Genomic DNA, 16,493 nt, shown 5'->3' with positions numbered 1-16,493 from the left:
TTTCCCCCCATATGAAGGACAGACAATGGGACACTTCCTCTTGTTTTTTGGCACTTTAGAGGGAACTTCAGTGATGCTTTTCCAAACCTGGGGGCACCGGAGGAGGGGGTGTTCACAAATCCTTCAGCACCTGTTGCAGCGATGGAAAAATCCAGCTCAAAGAATTCAAAGCTCTCTCTCTCTGTAAGAGCAAATATGTGAATATGTTAATTTATGTATTTTGCAGATTTCATAATTCATAATTTCTAGTCGTCATGTAAGAAGACATAGGCAAAGTGTAAAATGTACAAGAACAAATGCATGTATATTGAATGCTGGTTAGTGATGCCCCCCTAGTGAGTGACATCATATGCGGTGGTTTTGGGGAGAGAGCTGCATGTGGTCTTTCTACCGTGTGACAATGCAATTTTCATCTTTTTGCAGTAAACCAAATTACAGTTCTTGTCATTCATGTCAGACTGAAGTTACTGCGTCTACAGCTCATTTGAGGCATATTTGAAGATCTAGAAGGAATGCCACTACACTCTCTTTGATGGAAACTCTCAGCAATCCACGGCATTCCTGGAGAACAGCAGGCACTATAACAAATATGATATCATAAACACACTTGGCCAGGGAAGTTGATTCTGATTATGCTTGCATCCAAACTGTAGGGACATTAAGGTACATAACTGTTTACAAATATTTTGTCTATATTGATATGTTAAAAACATTAAACCCAGCATAAAAAACAGTCAAACAAATTTGTGTAACATCATTTTAACATGTGCAACTTAAGTTATCTTGCTTTTAAGGTGTAGCAAGAGGGATCTAAGGGAGGGCTGGGGTGAAAAGTGTCAGTGAGTAAAGGCAGACACACCTGAGGGACCCCTAATGAACCTCCTTATGAACACAATGAATATCCACTTTGCCCTCTAACAGTCTCCAACATCCCATTAATGCAGGATCCTCAATGCAATGCAACTAAACATTGCCGGTGACAGGATCCACCCAGCAAAGCCCTGCCTGCTCTGGTTTTTTGTTGAAAAGCTCAGATAAATATGTGTTTTTTTCCACGGTTATGATGTGACTCCGGGATAAAGGTAACAGACGTGCAGGGAGCCCGTTCCATTCTAGCCTGACAGCGGCATAGAAATTGCAAAAAAAAAAAAAAAAAAAAAAAAAAAAAACCCACACAATTCCAACGTCAAAACAAATAACAACTGCAGAGCCAACACAGCCTCGGTATTTTCTCTGCAGAGCTGCTGTTCTCCGTCCAGCTGGGTTTGACTCCGGTGCCGCTTAGAAATCCCTCCAGAAATAAGATCAAGCCACGCAGGCCGGTGTCAGGACGGAGGTCAGGAACGTGATGAATCTTTTACAAAATCGAAGAACTCTTTTTCTTTTGTTTTTTGTTTTTTTTTTCCGCCAAGATTTTTCCCATCACAGCCCACAAAGCCACTGCCCTCTGTCCCTCTGCTGCCCTCCTCTATTCCACAGGTTAGGTTTTTTCTTTCCATGTGCAATAACCTTCGACCCACTTGCAATATCTTATAATATCTTATCTTATTTTATTTTTTTTATTATGTACATATTTCTTCAGTACTACTTATTGCTTGTTTGTAATGTCTTCCCTACCAAGCAGAGGCACAGACCCCAAATCTCCTTGTGCAGCTTGTACAATGACAATAAAGGCTATTTGATTAGATTTGATTTGATTTGATTTTCCATCTCATTCACATTGAGAATATCAGGCAGTAATTAAAAAGTCTCCACCCTGATCAGGCCGATCATGTGTTATTCTGCATTTGTAGACACACAACACATTTATATTGTTTTGTTGTTGTTGTTGTTGTTGTTGTTTTTGTTGTTGTTTTTTGAGTGAGTGTGGGATTAACCAGGAGGCAGATGAGGCTCAGTTTAGCTGCAGTGACATAAAACTGAGTTTGTTTAAAATCAGAAAATATTTATATTTTGTGCACGCTTTATGAGCAAATATATGCTGACTAAAGCAAGTATTTTGCAGAATCAAGTTCAAGACACAGAGGAGAGAGAGAGAAAGTGTCAAACACACACACACACACACACACACACACAATTATGCACACAGTTGGTCGTCAAAAACTTAAAAATGCTCCTACCAACATTAAAACCAAACCCAAGCCCTTATTTATGCATTTAATCAATTTTCACAATTTTGCTTGATCAATCCTGTTCCCCATGAAATCAATAACAAACTGTCCAAGTCATGATCATCTCCGACGGCGCTCCTCCCGTTCAACATCGCCACCTAGCTATTAAATCCGCCTCCCTGTGTCATGTGGTAATGAGTAGAGCAGGCACCATGGGGCATTTTCCCCCCTGAATAAATCATTAATCAATAATCAATACATCACTCTCAGTCATTATCCTGGTGCTCCATATGGTGCTGTCACTGCAAACACACCCTGATGCAAAATCACTCTCATATCCCTGTCATTCAGGTTCATACACTAACTATGATACTTTATGGTGAGTTTGTATTGACTTTAATATGCTTTATTGGATTATGCATCTCGCGCTAAAATATTACAGTAACATTATTTAAATATAAAGTTAAAGTGTGTCTGATATTCAAAACTGACATTTTCATGCAGTTTGACATTATAGAACATTATTTCCTCATGCTACTGCTGTAATATTTCTATAATATTCCTTTAAGGATATATCAATTTGCAGTGATGTTTTATTATTATTACCATTATTATTAATATTATATGGCTTTTTTAAGATTTTATTGAGATAATTTGAGGAGTTCATTGATTTGGCTTCACGTCCCGCCGTCCATTATCGGCGCTGCCGGTTGTTACTGCGCTTTTAAGCAAAACTCATGAATTTTGAAGTGTGAGGGGAAAAAAAAGTTTATGAAATAACTTCACGCCAGGCTCGGTGCGCTGAGCGGAGCGGACTCGTGCCAAGCTGGGCTGCATGGGACAGCGTTGCGTTTCCGGTAATGACTTTCAAAATAAAACCCGCGTTGGAGCGTAGTGGCAGATGATTTTGTCCTGTTTTGTGAAGTGAAATAAAGTTGTTAAAAAAATGTGGTGAAGCTATCAAAACACTTGTATCCATGACTACGGTGGATTCATTTCATCTGTATTTATTTGTCTTAGGTCCAGTAGGAATAAATCAATCACATTTATTACTTGTTCATGGAGTGCCTGCGTGCCTGTGTACATCAGTTTGAACTGTTTTTAATTTGCACACAGGTAGACTATTCATAATAATCCCCTTTACGCAGTGACCTCTCAGATTAGAGGAGAGCAGATTAAAAAGGCAAAGTCAAGGTGGCGGTGCTGATTCCAGGAGGCCAAACACACCAAGTGCACAGTTTTGGCTGTGGCACATAGTAGAGGTGTACACGCACAGCACCGACTGGGTAGTGACAGGTAAAGAGGCATCTCCAAGGGTCCCAGGGGCCAGGACATGATTTTTTTTTTTCCTAGGATGGCAAAGTCATGTAGCCAGGGCCCAGACCTGGAAACAGAGTGTAATGAGCTGACAGTACAGTCTTGATATCAGGCAAGAAATCCTGATCTAATTGATTTACATTCATTCTCTGCAGTCTTGCGATAATCATGTAGCTATAAACAACTTAATCATAACCCTAACCTGCACCAATTAGCCGAAATGAACGCTCAAAAAAAAAAAAAAAAAGGGTGTCCAGGACTGGCTGCCACAGGTGAGATGGGAGGTGCAGTGCAGCACAATTTGTGAAACACAGCTGAGTCCCAGCAAGGTCAGAAGGACTCCGGCCTTCACTGGTTGCATCCTTCTTATCTGCACAAGCGACACAAGAGTCTGTCTTTTTTTTAAAAAAAATTCCTCCCTCTGTCTCCAAAGACTCTGTGTGGAAGAAGGAGACCTTGAAAACTGCAGCCTGTTGCTCCAGCCATGTGTAAGATTCAAGCTCTTCCATGGAGAGTGGGACAAGCTGAAGGCCACTGCACTCCAAACTGTTAAAACTAAACTGCTGGACTTTAATTGATACCAGACTAAAAAATGACCCTATGCGTCTATGTAGTGACCAGAAGGTAGATATGAATCATGCACACTAAACGCCTCTCACTCCTCCAAAACACTCTCAGTTGCAGCTTGATAAGAGTCAGCCCAGTTCACCAGAGCAAAATAAACCAGCAGGCTAACTGAGCATCAGAGTTCATTGTTAAAGTTTGTTAAACTGACACATGGCCAATAAGACCATCAGCTGAGCTACTGGCAAACACATGATTGATCAGGTGCATGGACAAGATGATCTGTTTTGATCCAAGACAGTATTTAGGACTTAACCAAGACTATCTGATACAATGAAAAGTTCAGAAATCTAATGATTTATTCACAGTTGTCCCTAACAGCTGAGCCTCCAATATGGAAGGTGCATAAACCTGCAGCCGTCAGCCAGACAAACACAAGTATGAAAAAAATCAGTTGTAATTCAGAAAAGCAACTTTATACTTGTTCCTTTTCCTCACATAACTGACACCAGTCTGATATTAAAAACCCATAATTTATGATTTGTCCATGATCTGATCTGATCTTTTTGCCTTGACTGACATTCACCCGTATCTTCTGACATCAGTGTGGACAGATCTGCACCGTGATCCAGCATTTACAACGAGCATGCTGCTGCACAACAGAAATGTCATTTACACAGTTAAATCACAATGAATGTAATAGTGATGCATGCATTTAATTTTTTGAATAGTTTGCTGTATTGACTGTGGTGTAGTGCGGTCAGCTGGGGCTTTGATTGAAGCATCTTCCCGTACATCTATTAAATCTGTAACCTTGTGTCTTACTGTCCTCACGTTGTGTTTTGTCCCACCTAGTTGACAGTCAGTGAATAATGATGACCTGACAGAGATGTGAGCGTGCTCAGTGGGAAAAAAACACATGAATTCTGATGTGAGCGTTCACACATCAGCAGGAATCAGATACACATCAGATTTAGGACCACGTGTGAAAGGAAAGGCCTTGTTCTGTCTGCAGGGAAATCAGATTTCTTTCTCAAATCAGATCTTTAAGACAAACCGTCCACGCTGTCATTTGCAAGTGGTCAGATCAGATTTGTGAGTCCAGACATCACCGACCTCTCTGCATGGGCTGCTGTTGAAACAATAAAGGCATCAGTAACCACGTACGCTGATGATGATGTGGTTTTCCAACACAGAAGCAGGAGAAAAGTCCAGAAGCTTCTCCACAAAGTGCCAGCAGACTGCTCGGCCGCTCGGATGCCCTTCAGTCACTCTGGATTTGACGTCGTCGTCGTTGTGTCTCACTTTGCGACTGAGGTTGAAATCTGATTTGAGCATCCAGAGCGTCCAGACTGAGACACGTCTGTAGAAATCTGATCCACCTCCAAATGTGGTTTGCATCCAATTCGCAAAAATTGCGTTACATGTGTTTTTTGTCGGTCCAGAATCAATATGAATTCAATCTGGATATTGTGGCTAAAAACCACCACTCGGGCCAGATGAATGATGGTTCTCTTCACCACTTTTACTTATTCAATAACTCTGTGGAATAACTCAGGATTAACTCAAAATCAGATGCAGTGAAGTGGTTTATTATATCACCTTAGTCAATAAACTACAATAAACCAAACTGATCCATGGAGCAACTCCTTCAAAATCTGCATTTCACCTGCTTTTATATATTTCGTGGCGCCATGATTAAGTCTCCTTCAAACCCATTTTATTTTTCAAATATGTCAAATATGAATTTTGACACCATTAAAATCTCTTAATCAACATTTGACTTTCATAATGGTGTCTAGGGTTTTTCCACAATATGCCGAAAAACAGATTTGGGTTGGCAGTGTGAACAGGGACAAAGTGGCCCTAATCAGAAGTGAAAATGTCGGATTCATTTTTTTTTTTTTTTTTTTAAACAAAGCCTTAAGCCAATAGAAAGAGATTTTTTTTGCTCAAATGTGACACATCTATTTTTTATACCAGTGTGAACATTAAAAAAAACACACCCTTCCACTTTATCCCTTCATTTCTATCATCTGAAACCCCTCAAATAAAGGCAATAAAGACTATTTGATTTGATTTGATTTACCATCTCATACACATTGAGAATATCAGGCAGTAATTAAAAAGCCTCCACCCTGATCAGGCCGATCATGTGTTATTCTGCATTTGTAGACATACAACACATTTATATTATTGTTTTTTTCTTTTGAGTGAGTGTGGCATTAACCAGGAGGCAAATGAGGGCCAGTTTAGCTGCAGTGAAATCAAATTGAGTTTGTTTAATATCAGAAAATATCTATATTTTGTGCACGCTTTATGAGCAAAAATTTATGCTGACTAAACTGCCCAGTTCTTGTGTGCCTGGGCCCAACGATGCCGGGCTAGCCTCTGTCTCTCATCGATCAGGGGCTTCTTGATAGCCTTGTAGGACCTTAAGCCATGATCTAAAAGTCGGCCACGTGCAGTGCGGGTGGAACACTGGACACCAGTTTGGTTTGACCACTGCTGCTGAAGCTCCTGTGATGTCATTCGGCGGTTTTGCCTGCACATGCGGATCAGGATGCGGTCATTTCTTGCTGAAGAAACCCTTGGACGCCCAGATCTTGGTTTGTCTTCCAAGCTGTTGGTTCGTCTGTATTTCTGCAGAGTGTATCCAACTGCTGAACGACTGCATCTGCACTTCCTGGCTATCTGGCGGCAGCTGTACCCTTCCTGGCTGAGAATCTTTATCTTCAGGCGTGTTTCCTGCGTTAGGTTCCTTGTTTTAGCCATTTTTGTGTCTCAAGAACTTTCAAAAGTGCTGGCTTTATATAGACACCAAGCTTGGCAACAAAAATTGTGTCTTTTAATAAAAAGAACGGCCTTCATCACTGGTACCAAAATGACCCAATACTCAAAATTTCTTATGTATTTTTATGGAACCAATCAATTTTAAGTTTTTAATGGCTTTTTTAGGATTTGTTTAGTATTTTGGCTGTGACTGTACTAAAAGAAATTGCACTTGAAGACCTAAGAGTGATTCTTAATGCAATTTTTCACAAATGCATGGGGTGTCCGAAAACTTTTTTCCACCACTGTATATATATATATATATATATATATATATATATATATATATATATATATATATATATATATATATATATATATATGTTTTTTGTTTTGTTTTTTTATCTGTAAAGCTGACTCTAAGAGCAATGCACAACAATTCCAATGTTCATAAACCTTATTGTATATGTGCAAATGGCAATAAACATCTAATCTAATCTCATCTAATCACACACACACACACACACACACACACACACACACACACACACGCGCGCGCGCACACACACAATTGGTCGTCAAAAGCTTAAAAATCCCCCTACCAATATTAAAACCAAACCCAAGCCCTTATTTATGCATTCATTTAATCAATTTTCCTGGGAATGGGATCTGTGCAGGACCACGCCAGGCATTTATTGTGAAGGAAGCCGCTCGGCTGGTTTCCGGTGTGCCCCCGGCTCGGTGCCGCGAGCTTGACGCAGCGGAGTGCGGGGCAGCAGGCTGGCAGCTACATAGAGCCGCTGATGTGCAGCACCATCATCTGAGGAGGAACATGGAATAAACATGGCCCACAATAGAAGCTATTTTTTTGAAGGTAAGCCATGACATTCCGCCTCCACACTGCTAGCCAGACAGTAGGCATTTTTTCTTGTGGCACAGAGTCCTCCGTTTCGTGTTTGCCAGGGCAGTTTTTTCTGTCATGTCACATATTTTTGTGGAGATCCAAGCGAGTGCACCGTTGGCTAGGTGGCTAACGCTAGCGAGCAGTAGTAACGTTAGCTAGCACACACTCATCCTCACCTTATCCGGCCGAAACGAGCGATGCCACAAGACAATCCAGCTTTTTCGGATGGGAAAAGCCAAACGAGGCGCTGACAAGACGAGCCGGCTCGGTTTTTAAGCTGAAATTGGCTTTGCAGTGCAGTCCCGTTGCTAGCGTCGTTAGCGCTGACGTTAGCTGCCTTTGCAATGTGGGGACTTGGGATGTAACGCTGCTGTAAGACAGGCCTTCCTGTCTTGGCGAGCGAGTTAGCTGCCAACTAACGTTATCCAACAACACACAAAGATTTTTTTTTTTTTTTAGCACTTTAATCAAGCGAATGCACAAGATGGTGTGTTGGTGTTTTAGCCACCCAGCTGCAAAACAGGGCCCAAAGTGGCTGCCAGAGACTGGATGGTGTGAAATATCAACTGACCAGCTGAGTGACATCAATGCAGCTTAAACACTGTAAACAATAATGTCCTCTGCCTTTTTTTTATCCTCTTATTCTGCATTTCCTCAACTATTTCCTGCTGTGGTGTGGATAATTAGGCCAGATTTTTTTTCTCCCCCTCTTAGCCACATAAAAGCAGTGCAAAGTAAAATAAAAGAGGTAGGTAGGTAGATACTTTATTCATCCCGCAGGAAATTCACATTTTCTTCAGCAGTATCCACAGATTACAAATTAAGTAAATCAAAAATAGAAATAAAGAATAACATCTAAGTATAACAGAATAAGATCTGAGCACAACAGAATAACCTAAGTACAACCCAGTGTGCAAAAAGCAATGTGCAACAAAAAAAAAAAACAGAAAAAACCGTGTGCATGGGTGTATAAAATGTGCATAGAGGTAGGTCAATGTGCAAATTTAGAAGAAATATACAGTATACACATGATAAATAGCAGTAAGCAATATAAACACTATAAACAAGGATTATAAAAAGATAGAAATATGAACAATTTCAACAGAAGTATTAACAGTTAAACAGAAGTAATAACAGTTAAACAGCAGTGGAAAATAACCTAAACCTGAGGAACACACGCTCCGACCGAGGTTCAGAGTTAGTGTGAAACCATGAGACCAAGACCGTGGACAGAACCTGACGCCCGGTACTGGGAATTCAGGAACTGTCAGACTTGATCCAGCCTCATGGAATCGCCCCTTCCCCTCCAGTCTTTACGTTAAAAGAGCATCCAATGCAATCTCTGAGGAATGTGGGAGGCCAGCATGCAATTACCTGCCTCCTGTGAGTTTTCATTCATTCATTCATTCATTCATTCAAAGAGGTGGGAATAAAAGCGGTGTTTTACATGCATGAGGACTGCCATGTTTGTTTTCAGTGTCATAAGTGCAAGGATGCAGGGATGGTAGCTCACAGGCGTAGTACTGAGTCAGATATGTGATGGATTAAAGTTGCACCAAATTAAACCCACAGTGCATCAACTCAGCCTGAAAGTCACAACCTAAAAGTAAATCTCGAGTGAGGCCTGTAGTTGAAGTTAAACTGGGTAAATGATCTTATCAAATACCAGTGGATCTGTTTAACCGCAGCCGTTTTGACATGAAATATCAGGATAAACTGATGTTACTGATGATATGAATTAAGTTTCCTTTTCGGTGTCACCGAGCCAGGCCCTGATTTTATTCATGCCGGCTCACTGGAATGCCTATTGCATTAAGTCGAGCCGCACCTTGATGTCATCAGTAACACCAGCGCTCACCCTGCTGTCTGACCAGCTGAGCGACATCAGTGCAGGTTAAAGACTGTAAACAGTAACCGTCTCCAGCCTTGTCTGCTCTTATTGTGCATTTCCACAACTATTTCCTACTGTAAGATGCATAATTAGGCCGGGATGTGCCTCCTTAACAACAAAAAAAAAAGCAATGCAGAGAAAGTCGAGTAAAACACAGGAGCGTCAAATACAATCTCTGTGAGGAATGTGGGAGGCCGCCGTGGAATTACGTGCCTCCCGGTAGCCCTGAGAGCTGGAAATAAAGAAGTTCAAGTGGTTTACATACAGGACTACTGCTTATATTTGATATCAGAGTCATAAGTGCAAGGATACAGGGAATGTATAAATATCAGATGGATTAGAGTTGCTTCTAATCAAGCCCACAGTGCATCTACTAAAACCAGTCAGAGCCTAAAAATGAGCCATAATTTAGGCTTAATCTAGCTCTATGGTCGTATCAAACGCCGATAGATTTTCTTTCATCGCAGCCGTTTTGATATGAAATATTAAGATAAACACAGGTGGTACTGATGATGTGATTAAGGGTCCTTTCCCTTTAGGTGTAACGGAGCTAGTGTCTGATTTAGTTCATGCAGGTTCACTGGAAAGACTATTACACCTAAATCAAACAGGACCTTGAAGTCATCAGCAACACCTGCGCTTACCCTGCTATTTCATGCCAAAATGGCCGCTGTGAAAAAGGTCTGTCGGCTGCGTGCATCGCTTTTGCAGCCTCTTGTCTGGCAGGTGCATCCAGTTATGGGCGGCTTACCATGGATTTCCCATGTATAGACATCATATTTCCTCTTACCCACAGCTCAGCAGAGGGACAGGAAAGCTGCAGTCACCGATTGTTAACAAGCTCTTTGGATTTGAGCGGCGTGTCAGGGTGAAAGGAGCTCTTTCCGCTGCTATAGCCGCACAAGCATCACTCCCTTCATCCTGCTCGGGTTATAGGTGTCTGATCGTTGTAGCCGTTGTGGAAATGCCCCGTCATGCATTTATCCTGCATCAGTGCGGCAGAAAATTAATTTTTAAGCCTCCCCCCCTCTAGGAGAACCACATTAGTGTATTGTACCTCAGGAAATCGAGTGGCTTTTCAGCCCCGTACCTTTTAACTTACGAAGGTGGAAAATGGAGTAAAAGCAGAGCTCTCCCAGACTTTGGGATTGAGCAAAAAGGGGCCGCAACAGTTGAGCAAGCATCTGGTAGAAAGTCAGGCTCCTGCACTGACTCCCATCTATTTGCATGGGAGGAAGGGAATGGACTCAATTAGGCCCGTGGAGTTTTGACCTAGAGGACTGCACTGAGGATTGATAGAAGCAGAAGAGCAAGGGGATCATATTCCAGTATGATTCGAAACATTTTGAAATGGATAATTCACCAAAAAACACACAGCGCCTCATTTTTCTCATATGTTGAAAGTGTTTGGCATCCGAGCCCATCTTTTCCTGAATCTAATACTTGAGGCTTTTGCTTCGCCGTAGCTGCATGGGTAGGTTGAAAGCTCTTATTAAAGTAATGTATTAGATTAAGGGAAGAAGGGCATAGCGGCTGAGCGTTCAGATTTTTAAAAAACAAAAAAAAGAAAAAAGAAAAAAAGATGTGCGGTAGCTTTCAAGGTTTGTATTGGACATGAGAGGGAGAGTATATAGGTAGGCATGAGAGAGGAAGGGAGAGAAATTGACTCTTGCGAGGCTTAAGTAAGCTTTACTTCCTGGAGGTGGCGGCCACATGGATAATAGGCATATGTAGGTTAATATTGTGCAGGTAGGCCTACTTAGTTTAAACCTGCAGGGCTGATGTGAGGCATTTTAATCTTTTTATACTGTTTCAAACCATAAAAATAACCCTGATGTGGAAATATATATTATCAGGATAAGATAACTGACTCATTTTTTCCTCCAAATGATCAAAATTGAGTTTAACTCTTGACTCCGATCACTATCCTAATTTTTCTGCAGAGCTTTGTCGGCTTTGGCCAGAAATCTGACATCCGTTTTACTGGTTTTAAGTGGATTTTGCGGGGAAAGAGGACGTTGCGGAGAGTCAGTCACTTGTGCACCCCACTCATAGACGTCCAGCAAATCTTATTGTTTCAGAGCGGTAATCTGTCAAAAGCCAACATGGATATTATTTGAAGAACAAACCAGATTCTGCTCATTTTGCGTACAGGACCGCGCGCCGACCACAGAATTACGTCAGCGTTTTCGGGCCGAAAATCCCAAACTTTGAACGTGGGTCTTGATGGATGGAGCCACCTCGAAAACAAATGGCGTTAGCATGTCTTATTCCACAGTGGAGGCTTTTACAGTGTCTTACAGCGCTGTGAGTGTGTACATTTTTAGCATCAGCGGCCCCAGTGGGAATCACACGGCTGACCCTGACGGTGTCGGTGCCTCGCTCCACCCATTGAGCCGCTCTGCGAGGAGCCAGACTCCACCGTGTGCACCCGTGTTATTTATCACAGCGTCTGTGATTGGGTGCACAAGTGTACCTGACTTCTTCATTTTTTATCTCCTCACCCTGTAGGGCCATACTGATGAGAATAACAGCGACTTAATCCACTTATTAGCTGTAATTTTGTGCATTAGGTGTCAACTCATGGTCAGTGTAGGAAAGTTTATTTATGATAAGAGTGGAAAAAGGCAATACTGGGATTTAGGGTCAAATTGAATGAAATCTCCACACAATTGAGAGTTGAATAATTGATCAGCTGCTCCTTCAGAGTTAGTCAGCCATGGTTTCTACACAGGTGGTCACCTTAAAATAGCACATGGTAAGTTATATGACATCTTGTGTATCGGTGAATGTGGTAGTCACTGACCTCGCTTACACTGAAGAGCGTCAAAGCTCATTTGAGTGACATTTAGAAAGTCAAAAGTATGGAAAAGTTTGATTTGTTGTTCAGTCCCTGACCTGCTGTCATAGCATGTGTTGTAATATATTGTATTCTGATTAATAATCTTAAGTTATGGAAGGAACGTTGTATTGTGGAGCCACTGTCAACACACATCACGTTAAATACTGATTGAGGGAAGAATTTAATATCTGAAATTAGCATAGAAACTTTAAATGGACCGGCTTCTTACTGTACTGACTTGTGTCTTTCAGTTCTTGCTTAAACGTTTCCTTTGCATTTGATATAACTGCACAATTAGCAAGGAACCCGCAGTTCCCGATTGCTGTTTCACCAATTTTTTTTTTCTTCTTCTTTATCATCTTGTTGAAATGATCAGTCGTACAGTAAATACGCCGCGTCCAAATTGGTCATTTCAGCTGATGGCTTTTGTCTTGGTCATGTATCCCTGCACTGATGTGAGTCTGGTTTATTATTATTATTCAAGCCCTGGATAGATCAGAGACCAGGCGAGATGGAGGGTACAAGCAGAACTGGAGCTTTTCTCTTTCTGATGACAGTGAAGAGGAAAGGAGACATGAGTAAGCACTTCTCCGGACCTCGTTTTCAGCACCACCAGCGCTGCACTGCATCAGTTTCCACCACCGCTCCCTCCAACACACACAGGAAAGACCCCAGTGACACCTCTTCTGATGAGCAGGCTATTCCCGCCTGAGATGAAATACCCACTTGCCTTTTAGCACGGCAATACCAAATGCGATCACATAAAACACCTCCTGCATGTAAATCCTCTCTCTCTCTCTCTCTCTCTTGTGTTCTAGAAAATTGTACGGAGTCAGACTAGGGTCGGGCCGATGTGCTGGTTTGTCGATACTGGTCTTTTATTAAAAGTGGGACATCAGCCAATTACGTCATCCATCTCCATCCGATACAGCGGAGGTTTCTCCCTGATCGCAGCTGTGTGTAAAACTGTGCAAAACCTGCAGTGAGATTTGATTTTACTTTGCTGTTGTTGTTTTTTTTTTTTTTAATTCAATTCGATTGCAAATGAATTCTTCATTTTAAAGAGCTGCTGGCCCCTAATAGAAGAGAAGAAGTGAAGAGTTTTAATGTCATGCTAATGTTTGGATGCTGTTTCAGAGGCTTTTAAACCCTAATGAGATTAAAAAATTGGTGGGAAACACTGGATATAATTTTTTTTTTTTTTTTTTTTGGTGGGAAAATAGTCAATTTAATGACACAGATTGTCAGCTCCAAACATTCGCTTCTATCACCATCTCCTGAAGAGAAACATATCAGTATCGGCTTTCAAAAAACCCATATCGGTCAAATCCTAGAATCCACACAGGCCCCCTTATTTTGCAAGTTTGTAATTTTAGACCCGCATTGATTGAAACAAACACCACATGCACACACACACACACACACACACACACACACACACACACACACACCACACACACGCATTTTATGCCATGCAATAGCCTGAGCAGATATGTACTAACGCAGATCACACACCATGTTCTCTGTCTTTGCTTGTACTCTGTGTTCCCCCTCAGCACGACTGTGGTGATCGCGGAGGAGATGGATCGGCAGCAGCAGCCCTCCCCCGAGGGGAAGAAGGTACAGTGTTTTCCCAAAGCCATAGCCTCTCTCTCTCTCTCTCTCTCTCACTCTCTCTCTCACTCTCTCTCTCTCTCTCTCTCTCTCTCTCTCTCATTCTGTCTCCGTGTCTCTCTCCGATGACTCACATCCCCGGTATTGTTGACTCCCAGCGGGCCGCGGGGCTCTCCGATCAGCCCTGCTGTCGGTGCCATCGCTGCCAAAGCCTGGCTGGCGCCTGGCGTTGCAGAGTGATGGCACCCGAAGGACCCCGGCGGCCTGCTAGCTAACACTGCCGCGGTGCTACGGGAGTCATTTTCAAGGACTGTTGTTGTTGTTGTTCAGGGGAAATGCGGAGGGGGGAAGGTGGCGTGTGTGTGTGTGTGTGTGTGTGGATGGGTTGTTGCTGGAAAGCGGATCGCACTCTTCCTGGAGTGGTGTAACAGACAGGGGAGTTTTACTGCAAGGATGCGGTTCAGAATCGGTTTAGGGTTTAATACTCGTATGCAGGTCTGACATTAACATCAACCAAAACCTAAATTTTGGCTGTGGCAGATCAATCAATATGTGGGTGCTCACACTTCAAGCAACGAGGGCAGCCAGTCGCCACGAGTCCTACAGGGCCGAGCGACCGCACGATGTGTGTAGGAACAGACTGATATATCAACAGACTATCGCTACCAGCTGATATCGGCTTTAAAAAGCAACACTGGTATCCATCTGATAAGTATTTTTACTGCCAATATTTAGTTTATTTGGAAATTTGGTGTTTTTGTGACATTTTTTTCAAGGAGCGTGCAAAAATGCATCTGAAAATAAATCAAATCCTCTGTCAAGCGCTTGTTGTGCACGTTGCATTTGGATTCTGATAGTTAATCGGTATTGGTTTTAAAGGATGGGGAGATGTTGGATATCAGTTATTGACCTTGCATATTGTTCCAAACTCGCCATCGGTCGTCAAACACTCGAGATTTCAGTGCTCCCTGAAATCTTGAGTGTTTCCTTTCCCGATTGTGATTTCATTCGATGAACAGTCGCCCAGTTCTGCCTGTTGAGCTCAAAATGGACCAAAAAAAATCGATGACATCTGTTCAGAGCTGCCCGGTTGTCTGCAACTTCTATTTGAACGTCTACAGGAGCTAAAGTTGCACCCGGAGAGATGCTGCGCCCGTGACACATGATGTTTTGCCCCTCCTGTAATATCTGTGGAATGTCTTGCCTTGACATTGATCTCTAACAGATTTAAGAAGAATTCGATCGCGAGGGTCCTGACCCGGCCTCAGCCAGCCTGCCAAGTCTGATCCAAATCAGATTAAAAACTGTCTGAATTTTCACTGTGACTCACAAATGCCAGTATTACGATACTCTCACACACTACGCCCAGTGCTGGTGTGGAGAACCCCTCCAAAATATTTTTGATGAATGCAGCTTTACTCACGCTAACTTTTTGTTATCAAAATAATGTAATTATTAGTGTTTCTATAATCATGAAGTTCCTGGAAATGTCATGAAATTTTGAAAATGTGCTTTTCAGGCCTGGGAATGTTTTGGAAAATAATGGAAATCCCTTAAGTTTTGGAGAAGTCCTGGATTTTTTTATTTTTTATTTTTTTTTTTAATTATGATCGTTCTCTCCTCTCACAGTAGAGCTACACACAGAGAAAGGAGAACAGTTAAGATATTTTTATTTCCTCAATATAAGCTCTCGTATCGTTGAAGGAAACCAGCCGCTCAGATTCAAGAGGTTGTTATTGAGATGTATTTTATTATTATTGCAATTCCACCCTCTAGTTGTAAAGGTTGCTTCAGTCATTAAACCACATAAATAAAGTCATAGAAATTTATTTGGTGTGTAGTTATGGAAAGGCTTTGGGGGTTAATTGGCATAAATAAAAAAAAAAACCCTGTATGAAAGGCAAAAGCACTGGAAAACACTGTTTTTTGAGATGAAAACATGTAAATGTGTCTCAGAGTCCGACTGTGAGCCAGTCAAAGCAAAGCAAACTAATGGCTTTGTGTCAAACAGACTTCTGTAACACTGACTCTGGGCGGAAAGCTAACATCTAAATTTCAGAAAATTTTCGCCATATTTCCATGAAAGAAAGTTTTATCATTTCATGCAGTAAAACATTTTATCCTTGGGGTTTTTTTTCTCTTTTTTTTTCTTCGTCAGCCCGTGGCGTGAGGCAGAAAGTTCATTTTGAGCAATGTCTCGGTCGCCCCGCAGCAACATAATCTTGTCTCTTCCCTTGAAACGTCTGTCACAGAAACACAGCGCTCGCCACTCCAAGTTTGATCTGCTCTTTCCACCAGAAAGTTTCCATGGCCGTCGATGTCTCCACTGACTTTAGCGTCCTTTGAAACGCATTTAAAAACCATTAAATAATTTCAAAGATACATGAGAAATGAGAAATGCTTACTTGAAAGGATTGCCCATTTCTCATTTCCCTTGAAAGCTTCCTGTTGCTGATGTATGTGTGTGTGGGTTTTGTC

The 16,493-nt window shown here is 41.9% G+C and overlaps 1 protein-coding gene across 4 annotated transcripts in view; it reads left to right on the top strand.

Moving 5' to 3' along the window:
- Positions 1–7,502: 7,502 nt before the first annotated feature.
- The window catches only part of senp6a (SUMO specific peptidase 6a), a 48,675-nt gene continuing 39,684 nt past the window's right edge, over positions 7,503–16,493 (top strand). For 3 of the 4 annotated variants that reach the window (XM_030047121.1, XM_030047120.1, XM_030047119.1), the window contains exons 1-3: positions 7,503–7,638; positions 12,886–12,979; positions 13,958–14,021. In XM_030047121.1, coding sequence (XP_029902981.1) covers positions 7,608–7,638; positions 12,886–12,979; positions 13,958–14,021 — 189 coding nt within the window. In that variant the 5' untranslated portion in view covers positions 7,503–7,607. The remainder of the gene's footprint in view (positions 7,639–12,885; positions 12,980–13,957; positions 14,022–16,493) is intronic. The other variant, XM_030047122.1, reaches the window with a different exon arrangement.

Source organism: Myripristis murdjan, chromosome 24 (assembly GCF_902150065.1).
Source record: "Myripristis murdjan chromosome 24, fMyrMur1.1, whole genome shotgun sequence".
In the NCBI taxonomy this organism is placed as follows: domain Eukaryota; kingdom Metazoa; phylum Chordata; class Actinopteri; order Holocentriformes; family Holocentridae; genus Myripristis; species Myripristis murdjan.
This window is presented reverse-complemented; position numbering and strand designations above follow the sequence as displayed.